This window comes from Eurypyga helias, unplaced genomic scaffold (assembly GCF_000690775.1).
Source record: "Eurypyga helias isolate BGI_N326 unplaced genomic scaffold, ASM69077v1 scaffold16043, whole genome shotgun sequence".
NCBI classification, from domain to species: domain Eukaryota; kingdom Metazoa; phylum Chordata; class Aves; order Eurypygiformes; family Eurypygidae; genus Eurypyga; species Eurypyga helias.
The window spans coordinates 1-11330 of NW_010240713.1; the positions used below are offsets into that span (position 1 = coordinate 1).

The window sequence follows — 11330 nt, forward strand, 5'->3', positions numbered from 1 at the left end:
GCGGCTCTTCTGAGGGCGGATGGGGCTTCCCTGTGCGGGATGGGGTTTGGCTCAGCCCCCTGCCCGCCTGGGGCTTCGGCCGGTGCCGGCCTGGCCCGGCTCCGGTGGCCAAAAGTCCCCGCCCGGGGAAGTAGAAGCCGTGTTGGGGTGCCGCCGCCCGCTGTGGTGCCGTCGGTCTGCGGCCATTTTTCTCGTGTCACCCTGGGAGAAAGCCCGAACCTAACCGGTGCTGGGCCCGGCTCTGCGGGCTGATCCCTGCCAGCCAAAACTGCGGAGCCTCTCCCTCCCTGGGGGGCCTTACTTCGGGTCTCTAGCCACCGGTTTGCATTAAACAATCTCGTAGAAACACTGTTGGCCTTGCGGTTTCGGCTCACGCCCGAGTGTTTGAAATGGGTGGATGCGGGGAGGCAGGTGGCACGGTGGCACATGCCGCGTCTCCTTTGGAAGCCGTGCTAAATGCTCATGGGTAGGAACCAGCACTAAAACTTGCAGGCTTTCTCTGTACTTGACCAAGTTACCTGGGTAAAGACTATGGAAACCAGTGGTTTTGATACTAGGGATGCGAAACCTTGTGTTACTGTTTGGCAACAAGATGTAACCCAACCCACGGGTGAGTAAGTCTGTGACTAGTAAAATCCTGGGTTAAGACCAAGAAGAAGGTTTGCCATTTAACTTTTTGTCTTGGAGAATATTCCCATGACAAGCATAGACCGTGACAGAGTTAAATCTTCACGCAAAGTGTAAATTAAACCTGTTCCCAAGCTCACTGAGGCCTGAGCTTTTTGGACCGGCTCGAATGTGGCTAGCAAAACGATGCTAAACAATGTATGTCTGCTGCTGGGGAAGAAGTAAGATTTTAGAACTACACTAACAGCCTACACAGTGCAAATAACCAGACACAGGGCCTGATCATTATGTGTTACTCTAGAGTGAAACAGCATCATTTGTTTACTTTTCTGTCTGAAATAATAATAAGAAATTTTTGTTACAGATGATCTTCAATGCCGATGAGGCCCACAACATCGTTAAGGAGGTAGGTTTTAGTTAACAGCGGTATTTCAAAAGAAATTCCTTACATTACCTTGCACTATAGTGAAAACAGTTCCATTGACCCTTCCAGGTAGATTCAAACTTATATGAAGTTATTATTTATATCAAATAAAGACAGAATTTCATTTGGACCTTCTTTAAGTTCTAATTGCTGTCCTCAACTGCCTAAGGAGGAGAAGGTAGATGAGAGAAGGGCGCACCAGAATTTGCATTACAGTGGAAAGGCAAAGGGCAGCAGCCAGAATTTGCAAGGGCAAATCACTCCGATTTTATTTTTTTCCACCTCTTTATGCAGCTAGAAAGTAGTTAATCTCTAGAGAGGTCACAGGGAGAGCCTGTGGAGAGATAGTCAAACATCTTTGAGAGGTCTGGGATTTTCGTTTTACCCAAGGCAGATGTGCAGTGTTTTGCAAATTCTGTTGTGAAATTGTTTTCCCATTTGTGGGACTGAGAACTGTAAACACAATTACGTGCATGTGGAAGTAAAAAGACACGCTCCAAAGTGTGTCCGTAGGAGATTTTCAAGGAAGCCTAGAGATGCCGCACCTCGAGTACTGTGTTCAGTTTTGGGCCCCTCACTATAAGAAAGACATTGGGGTCCTGGAGCGTGTCCAGAGAAGGGCCACAAAACTGGTGAAGGGTCTGGAGAATATGTCTTATGAGGAGCGACTGAGGGAACTGGGCTTGTTTAGCCTTGAGAAGAGGAGGCTGAGAGACGGCCTGATCACTGCCTACAACTACCTCAAAGGAGGTTGTGGAGAAGTGGGTGTTGGTCTCGTCTCCCTAATGACAGATGATCGGACGAGGGGGAATGGACTCAAGCTGCGCCAGGGGAGGGTTAGATTGGATGTAAGGAAGAAGTTCTTCACCGAAAGGGTTATCACGCACTGGAACAGGCTGCCCAGGGAGGTGGTGGAGTCACCGTCCCTGAATGTGTTTAAGAGACGGGTGGATGAGGTGCTGAGAGATATGGTTTAGTGGTGGACAGATACGGTTGGACTGGATGATCTCTAAGGTCTTTTCCAACCTAGTGATTCTATGATTCTATGATTTTTAAAACTTGACAAGTCAGTTTGGTGGACTTGGAAACGTCAGGTTTATGGTTGGACACGATGACCTGAAAGGCCTTTTCCAACCCAAATGGTTCTGTGTCAAGGCCTTGAGCAATGTGATTGAGCTTGGAGGTTAGCCTTGGCTGGAGCGGGAGGTTGCACTGCATGAGCTCGCTGTTCTAGCAGTGCTTTTGAAAAACAGTTTTTACACAAAAAGAGCAGGCTGAAAGTGAGTAGCCTGATGGTCTAAATTAAACACCTATTAACTGGAAAGTGATTAACGAAGAGCCTGTGGTGTACAGATGCCGTCAGGTTTTGCAGGGAAATACCATTTTTAGGAAGGCACTCCTAGAGGGGCTATGCAGGTCATTTTCCACCTGCCCCGTCTGGAAGGGAAAGGGCTGCACTTTTAGAACTGCTCCAGTACACAACAGCAAGCTCCTGTGTGTCAGTTAAACAACAATTCAACCCTTTATGTAACTGTCCCTGCCTTGCAAGGCCGAATACAGTATGACAGTCTCCTTACTTTCACACCAGGCTCTGGGAGTAAAGCCAAGTGTTTCTGCCTCTGATTGAAAGCTTAACCAGAGCTGAGGAGTTCTAGCGCTGGGTACCTTTCTAAAAGTACTAAAATCCCCACGGGATCTTGTCCCTCTGCTATCTTCCATGTTGTTTTGTGAATGTTGTTTCCACTGAGTCCTTTGCCCAGCTTTATACACTGTCATCAGAATTAATTGGTCTTTTTCAGATTTGAGACACAAAACTCTTACACAGCCTGTGGTCATTTGTGCATGGGATTCATCTTACTGAATGAGAGGAGAATGTAGTTTTATTTTATTTACCTTTTCCAGGTTGCATTTCTTAACCAAATTTATCAGTTTTAAGAAGAATCCATCAGCACATAATTCTGAATTTCTTAGGAGTAGATAATGCAATTTAAGAGTTACAATTAGAAGGCTTTCTGTTGTTCAGTCATCTTAAGTTTAAGCAAGGTTGGCCAACCTGTATCTGTGGGAGAATATGCAGTTTTCAAGCTGTTCAGATATTTCTCGTGCTGAAGATATGACCCTCGACTATCTCTCCTGTCTTTCTCATCTTTTAAGCTGCGGTATGTGTTTCTCTGTTGCGGCTCTAGCTCCCTGAAGATGTTGGTATACTGCTGACAGGCTCTGAAAGGCCACCCAGCCCAAGCTGACATTGTTTTGAGTAGTACCATTTCCACTACACCAGCTTCTGAAAGCCAAGCTGGAGTAGGCGGTCATTAGGAACAGTGGGATGTGTTAGTATCTTCGCTGGTAAATAGATTCATTCACTTAACTTGGTCCTTAAAGCATATGGCTAAGGTCTTTCGTACAAGAAATGTTCAGTCTGAGCCTCGTTTTTCTCCATGTGATAATGTGGTAAACGGGCTAAAAATAAGTTTCCAAGAAAGCTCATTTTACTTCCCATTCAGCAAGTGACACCTGATGGCTCAAGTGATTTAAAGTAATCCCATTGCCAGACAAAATTCCTCAGCTTGTGTGAGACATTTTAAACAGCTACATTTTGAAGAATGTTTACTGTAACTTTTTTTTTTCCTTTGTTTTAGTGCATAGAAGGTGTTTTAGGCAAGGCAGATTATAATCACAACAAAGTCAACCAGTGGACTGCTGCTATAGTAGAACAGTCGCTGACACATCTGGTAAAACTCGGAAAAACGTATAAGTACATTGGTAAGTACAAGTATTCATACTTTCACCACATACCGTCACAATAAGTAATTGTGGAAAGGTTCATTTGAACGCAGTGCTGTATTCAAAAGAAGGTTTTAAACTGTAAACAAAGCAGAGCAGATACCGAACTCTTCTGTTACATAGATTTTTAGTAATACCTGCAGTAAAAGCATGGCAGTTTCACTCGAGCTAAGCATGCTTAGCACAGATGACGTGTTACACGGTTTTTCCTGACGGTTAAGCAACCCCAAACGATTATATCAAATTCTTGATATCAGTTTAAGAAATAGATTGTGTTTATCTGAAATAAAATTTTCAGTAGGATTAAGCTTCCTGTACAGATACAGACATTTGAAACAACAAAATTATTTCAAATATGGACATTTGAAAGGCTTTAGTCATAGGCTAAGTCATGTTGCGTTATATTTATATGCATATCTGGAAGGAAAATGAAAATAAGAGGAAGTTTAACCTACAGTCAACCTGTACTTTAGGGAAACAACTCTGGTCGATGGCGGCTTCTGCTGTATCCGTGAGGACAGCACCTGCAATCCCATTCTCAGGTGCACATGACACAAGCCGTATCTTAAGTAGTTTAAAAGATAAAAACCATAATCCTATTAGCAAGCATTTTGTTTAAAGCTGTTGTCTTTATGCAAGTAAAAATAATAATGGAGTAAATGCAAAATTCTTGAGGAAAATACTGGGGGTGAGGGAGTTATCAAAAAAAGGTTTTGACTTGGCTGAATGCCACCTGCCAGCTATTTGAAAATATAATGCAGGCTAGAGTTCAGGAGTACTGAATGATTCATCTCTTCTGTTTTAATAATTAATTCCTTGATTTTATGACTGTATCTTGCAGTAACCTGTGCAGTGATGCAGAGGAGTGGAGCTGGTCTTCACACAGCAAGCTCGTGCTTCTGGGATACCACAACTGATGGTAAGTTTCCTCACTCAAATTAAAAATTTGTAGTAAAAAAAAAAAGTTACTTATTGCTCAGTTGTAATAGGGTTGAACATTTTCAAGAGTGGTTGTAGAAGCAGTAGCTTCCAGGATTAAATGCTTGTTTACAATCCCAGCAGAAATAGTTTATTAGCAGTAAGTGCCTGCATTAAGAGTAACTGCTTTGTGAATTATGAGAAGCAAGAGTAGAAATGCCTTCATTGCAAAACAAGAATCAAAGCATTTACTCGTCGTCAGTAACCATAGATCAGTTGAAGAGCCAGTAAAACATTGCTCGCAGTAAATGGAAGTGGGTAGTCCTAAACATATCCTCCTGTCTGCTGTATGGGGAAAGCACTACGTTGGGGGAAATCAGAACTTGGCAAAAAACAGAAGGGTTTTGACTAACTCTGTGTGTTTCAATTTCTTAACGGTCAGCTGGGCTTTGGATGCATTTTATTGCTTCTAAATTAGTTCTAAATGTGTTTTTTCCCAGGTTCAGAGTATCATGGCGAAACAAGATTAAAATAATCTTATGTCTGTCACAGACTAGAAAAGTCTTTTTAGAAGAGGGCACCAAGATGTAACTTTAAAATAGGGACGGCATTAGAAAGTCAACCAAGGTTAAAAAAAATCATAAAGGGAAGTAAGCAAGTACAGTTTAATCCTCATGTTTCCGTGGCTTGTAAGGCATTGAACAGAAAAGGGAAAATTATAGAAGGTAAATACAATAGAATCTATTTGATCCAGTCTTTTGTTCTGATTTCTTGTCTGATTATCTTGCCAATTTTGATATGAGATTTTCAAGGATTTTTTCAAGTCCAGCTTTTAAAGAGAGGTACTGAAATTGTGTTTTCTTCCTGGAAACTGCCTTAAGCGTACAAGGCTCGTGTTAGGTAGTGAACAACGTGCAAGTTCATGAAAATGTTTTGAGGAGTGTAGTCTATTTATAGCCAAGATGACATAATAGCACTTAAATCACGGCCAAATTACTCACACTAATTTGACGTAATTTACACTGCAGTAAAGTGAATGTAGTGAATGAAGACACTGGAATTCTATTTTTATTTTGTAATAATCTTTTCTAGGAACCTGCACAGTGAGATGGGAAAACCGAACAATGAACTGCATTGTCAATGTGTTTGCTGTTGCTATTCTCCTGTAGCTGACTGGAAGATAAATATAAGCAACACCGCAGCCTTTAAAAAAAAAAATCATCCAAACACATAGCTAAATATTTCAAACCATTTGGGTTTTTTTCTTATGAAGACCATACAGAAGTTCTATACAGAGAGCATACAGTCTAAGCCAGTTCTCATAGATTAATTCTCTGAAAGCTAGCAGAATTTAAAATCTATATTGTCTAAAGAGAAAATTGTATTAATTTAAATATTCAAAAGTATGTTATTGAGAAGATGCCACAAAGATCAGTACGCTTTATATCAAAGCTAATGTCAAAGATACTTTAGTCAGGAGGAGCAAAACACATCAAATCAAAGGAAAGGTCAGAGGGCAAGCAAGACCTCTCAGGATTATGGTGCATTTGGGAACAAATTATAAACACAATTCAGAGCGGATATACTGTAAACAATACCGGTGCTTCATGTTTGATTAAGCACGCTAACTGTCAGATGGAATGCTGGTGCTCGTGAAATTGCATGAGCATCACATTTTGGTCAAGCATGAACATTCACATTGTAACTGAAGCCGGTTAAGCTTTTCCCCATGAGGCAGAGGATGACTTAACTGGGACAAAGGTGAAACATACCTAGACCTAGCAGAATTCTCATTTATCTTCAGAATGAAGAACAGAATATTTGTTACCAATCCAGGGAAACATGCTGGGGATCAGACATCAGCCCTTAATTCATAGTTTATAAATCTGAAGGTACTTTATAAATTTTGAAGGTACCTAAATTTTTATTTTATTCCACAATTGTGGAATTTGTGACAAGCACTTTATTGATTCCTCACACAACATGAGAGTAGCCAGGAGATAGGGCAATAAGGCTGGACCCACATTTCTCCAAGTAAGTGTAAAGTGTTCAGAGAGAAGGCAGGCACATTTCCAGAGGCTTATGTTAGCTTTGAAAGCACTTACCTTAAAGCAACATATCTGTACTTTACAGGAGTGTTTCCTACATTCTGTAAGTCTAGAACTGGATCTTAGTCCTATGAAATAATACACTTAAAAGTTAAGCGCTAAGAGTTCCCCTCCTGTAAAGATTTATGCAAGTTCTTTACGTTGCTCATCTGATGAGTCTTAACTTGAAATATCCCATGTGGAAGAAAAGCATTTGCACACACGCAAGTATTTGCTGCATTGGGGCCTACATTTTTCTTGATTAATGCACAAATTCTATGAAAAAGAAATGTATCAATACCAAAAATGCCTAAACGGTTGCTGCCACTAAGTGGCAGCTACATTAAGTTGTTTTCTCAGATGCTGCTTAAGGGTAGAATTTTTTCTTTATTACTGCATGTCTTTGGAAGAGATTGGTAACTACCTAACAGCTACCGTAAGGCTGTGTTGGATTTTAACAAATGAATATTAAAGTACTATTACGCAGTTGTGTTTTTGTGTTTTTTTCAGATAACTGACTATTAGGGCATGTAGCAAGTGTCCTGTGCGAAGAACAAGCTAAAAACCATTTCATTGCTTAAATTGCGTATGCATATAGCTAGTATGAGACTGGAGAAGGAGCATGTGTACGTGTAATTCACAATACCGTTCAAAATCTCTTCCTTTGCAGACAAATAGAGTTCTGCTTTTACCTAAGTGCAAGTAAACTTAACACTGTAATATTGCATTTGCCTAACAGGCAAGTGTAGTGTGAAGGGTGTATGTGTATGTTGTACTGACCTTGAAATGTATAATAATTTAACATTATTTGGGTTAGGAAAGAAATTTCTGAGCTAGGTGCCAGCATCCAAGAGCTGAGTTGTGGAACAGACAAAAAAGCAGTAGTTTCACTGATGTTTGGGATTGCCCACAGTGAAAAAAAATAAGTGGGGTAGCAACTGGAAAAAGGATAGAGCGTAAGAAGTGGGTGATTAAAAATGGCGGTGGCTGTTATCCCCCTTTAATGGGCATGCAGGTGCCATGCTCAGAAGAAATATTCCAAATAGCCATTTGTAATCCCATTTGGTATTTTTGCTTTACCTGAAAACGAGATGCACGGAGTAAGACTGGTCAGTTTAGTGAGGCTTGGTGAAGGTTTTGTTGCAGAAGAAACCCAGAAAGTACTGTTAAATTATGAGCGCTTAATTTTTCTTTCTACCAAAAAAAAAAAAAAAAGTTTTGCCTTAGTTGTATTTTTTGCCTCATGTGTTCTTTTGAGCAATATGAATGGGAACAGAGAACAGTATTTCTTACTTCCCTTCACTTGTACACAGCAGTGAGAACTTGGGAAATTGATTACAGCTGTGTGTGCATTTTGGAGACAAGATCTCGTTAAGGGCTGGTTCCCATACTTGTCTACTCAGACCTCGTCCTCTAGCTACTTGTCTTGATGATACAAATTAAAGTTTCTGTTGCTCCAGGAAGATTATTATGAAACATTGGGAAAAATATTTTCATTCCACATCATATCCCAGTGAATTTAACTTCTTTCGCATCCTGACATTCTCCATACGCTGTGGGTACAAACAGCTACATAACTCTCAAAATGGTTTACCTATGACGAAACTCTGGCTGTGAGCAAGGCCACGCTGGAGCAGATACACCTCTGAAGGCATCGTGGCCCGAGGGTAAGGCCACACTGGAACAGATACACCTCTGAAGGTGTCGTGGCCCGTGGGTAAGGCCACGCTGGAGCAGATACACCTCTGAAGGCATCGTGGCCCATGGGTAAGGCCACACTGGAGCAGGTGCATCTCAAAGCGACTGTGGCAGTGACTAAGTCTATGCCACAGGAGGTAGCCCGCTGGAGAGACAGTGGCTGACCGGTAAGGCTCCACTTGGAGCAGGTACAACCTTCTTCAGGGACTGCAGTCTGTGGACAAGTCCGAGCTGGAGCTGGGGCAAGGGGAGGAGTTCAAGGCAATGTTAAACCTAACGGTCTGGTCCAAAGGGACCAGGCAGGAGATTGCGATGGAAATACCTTTAAATTGCGAGTTGCATGTTCTAGGAATTCCTGTAGCAGGAATCACCTGAACCAATGGAGGACAAGCCTTACGGTGCAAGTGCAGCAGTGACCTGCCCTGAGCTGGCCTTGGTGCCCAGTAACTCCACACAGCGCACCACCCCTCCTCCTGTCCTGAGCAACCACCAGAGGAGATGGAGCCCAAAGTCACGGACCAAAGGAACCCGACGGACATCTGTGGACATTTTAGAGACATTTCACAGGGGAGTCCATAGATTACGGGAATGATAGCTGTGTATTGTGTCAAAGGATGGGAAGAGAGGTGGTGGTTAATGGGGTTGTATTGGATAGTGTGACACCAGAACGTGACACAAATGGTATGGAATAAGGGGTGGAGAATGTGCTGGTTTTGGCTGGGGTAGAGTTAAATTTTCTTTACAGTAGCCGGTATGGCTGTGTTTTGGATTTGTGCTGAAAAGTGTTGATAACTCAGGGCTGTTTTTGTTACTGCTGAGCAGTGCTTACACAGAGTCAAGGCCTTTCCTGCCCCTCACACCACCCACCAGCGAGTAGCTGGGGGGCACAAGAAGGTGGGAGGGGACACAGCTGGGACAGCTGACCCCAACATACCAAAGGGATATCCCAGATCATACGATGTCATGCTCAGCATATAAAGCTGGGGGAAGAAGAAGGAAGGGTGGGGGCGATGTTGAGAGTGATGGCGTTTGTTTTTCCAAGTGTAACCGTTACGTGTGATGGAGCCCTGCTTTCCTGGAGATGGCTGAACACCTGCCTGCTGCTGGGAAGTGGTGAATGAATTCCTTGTTTTGCTGTGCTTGCCTGTGCAGCTTTTGCTTTACCTATTAAACTGTCTTTATCTCAGCCCGCAAGTTTTCTCACTTGTACCCTTCTGATTCTCCCCCCAGTCCCACTAAAACGGAGCGAGCAAGTGGCTGTGTGGGGCTTAGTTGCCAGCTGGGGTTGAACCACAACACAGGGCCACAGGCCTCAATTGCATGAAGGAAAGGAGACAGAAAGGCAAATTTTGTAGTGACACTACCATTTTAAATAGGCAGTTTAAACATATCTGTAAGTTGATTACAGAGTTTGTGATCTACTCTTCACAGTGTAGAGACCACAGACTTCTGATCAAAGCTGTTAAAATCCCCCATCTACTGGAGAAGGTGTTGAGATGGACTAGCTGGCTTGGCTGCAAGAAACTCAAACTACTTTCTAGTCAGCATGTTCTCCTCTTCATAGGCCTATATTGGATATAATTAGAATCATTTCTGAACAGCACCTTCTAACTCAGAAACATCATCATATCTGCAAAACCTCCCATCGTACCTGTTAACACCTTAGGAAGAAATTAAACATTCTCTGCTATCTGGTTTTGTAGAGCTTATTGAAGTTTTTGAGTCAGCCTTTATGCAGAGGTTGCTCATGACCACCTGGATAAAATTAGAGGTTGGGGAGAGCGGGGTGAATGAAATTTTGTGTTTGACAAAAACAAGGGTGATCTTTTCTGTATATACCCTGCCACACACACATATATTATACATACATTTATATGCTCACACCTTCTATCTATCCACTTTCTTCACAATTTGGAGTCATACATAGATAATTTTGTTCATTTAGGATTTTATCACTTGTTGCTTATGTCCACTGCAACAATGACTAGGTATCAGAGCAAGGGCTCCAACAGCGTTTCTACAAACAAATATCCTGGCCGGAGATAATACAATTTAGCGTTTAGATATTAGCCAGCAGAAGTGAGAGGGCTAGGTAAGAGCAAGGATGTTACTGCCCTTATTGGTACCCAGGGCACTCCCCATGAGGCATCACAGGTTCATCCAGTCTCAAACTTGTTTTCTGTGTGGGCTTCTACTATGGCTGTTGAAAGTGGTCTGACCAAATCACACCACAATCTATTTGCAGGGGTTTTGAGCGATGGCGTTTGTTAGTTTGAAACGTCTTCAAAAATACTTCACGGATCAGTGCTGTCATAGCTATGTCGCGTTCATGCCTGGGCTGAACATTTTAGGGAATTAGACAAATTGTGGCCACAGCACATTATAGGCACTCATTACAGGTCCCCTGAATTGTAATTTAAATGATTGTTTGCAGGGAAGCACTTTGCAAAGGCTGGCTTTGGAAGGGAAGAAACTGAGTGGCTTTAATCGAAGGCTTAGATCTGGATTAGCTGAGATTTAGGCATCTGTGCCGACATCTTCCACGCTCAGCTTTGTACCATTGCTCTCACATTTTAAGCAAACTTACGCGTTTGCCTCTTTTTTCTTTCTTCTTTTTTTTTTCTCCCTACAGAATGTTGGCCTTTTGGGTAGGGGCTGGTCAATGCCCGCTTTCTGGTTTGGGGCTTCGTGAATCGCCGCGCACGAAGCAAGCACAACCCCCTGGGAACACGCGGTTCTGCTGCCCCTGGAAGGGGATAGAGCCGGCGCTCCTGCCGCCCTGGGCTCGGGGC

At 42.6% G+C, this 11330-nt stretch overlaps 1 protein-coding gene across 1 annotated transcript; it reads left to right on the plus strand.

Annotated features, from left to right (window-relative positions):
* The first annotated feature begins 991 nt into the window (after positions 1-991).
* Positions 992-5986, plus strand: DYNLT3 (dynein, light chain, Tctex-type 3). Its single transcript, XM_010148534.1, has 4 exons — positions 992-1033; positions 3691-3814; positions 4677-4754; positions 5846-5986. The coding sequence occupies exons 1-4, from the start codon at positions 992-994 to the stop codon at positions 5920-5922; spliced, it is 321 nt and encodes a 106-aa protein (XP_010146836.1). The 3' UTR covers positions 5923-5986.
* Positions 5987-11330: the final 5344 nt, after the last annotated feature.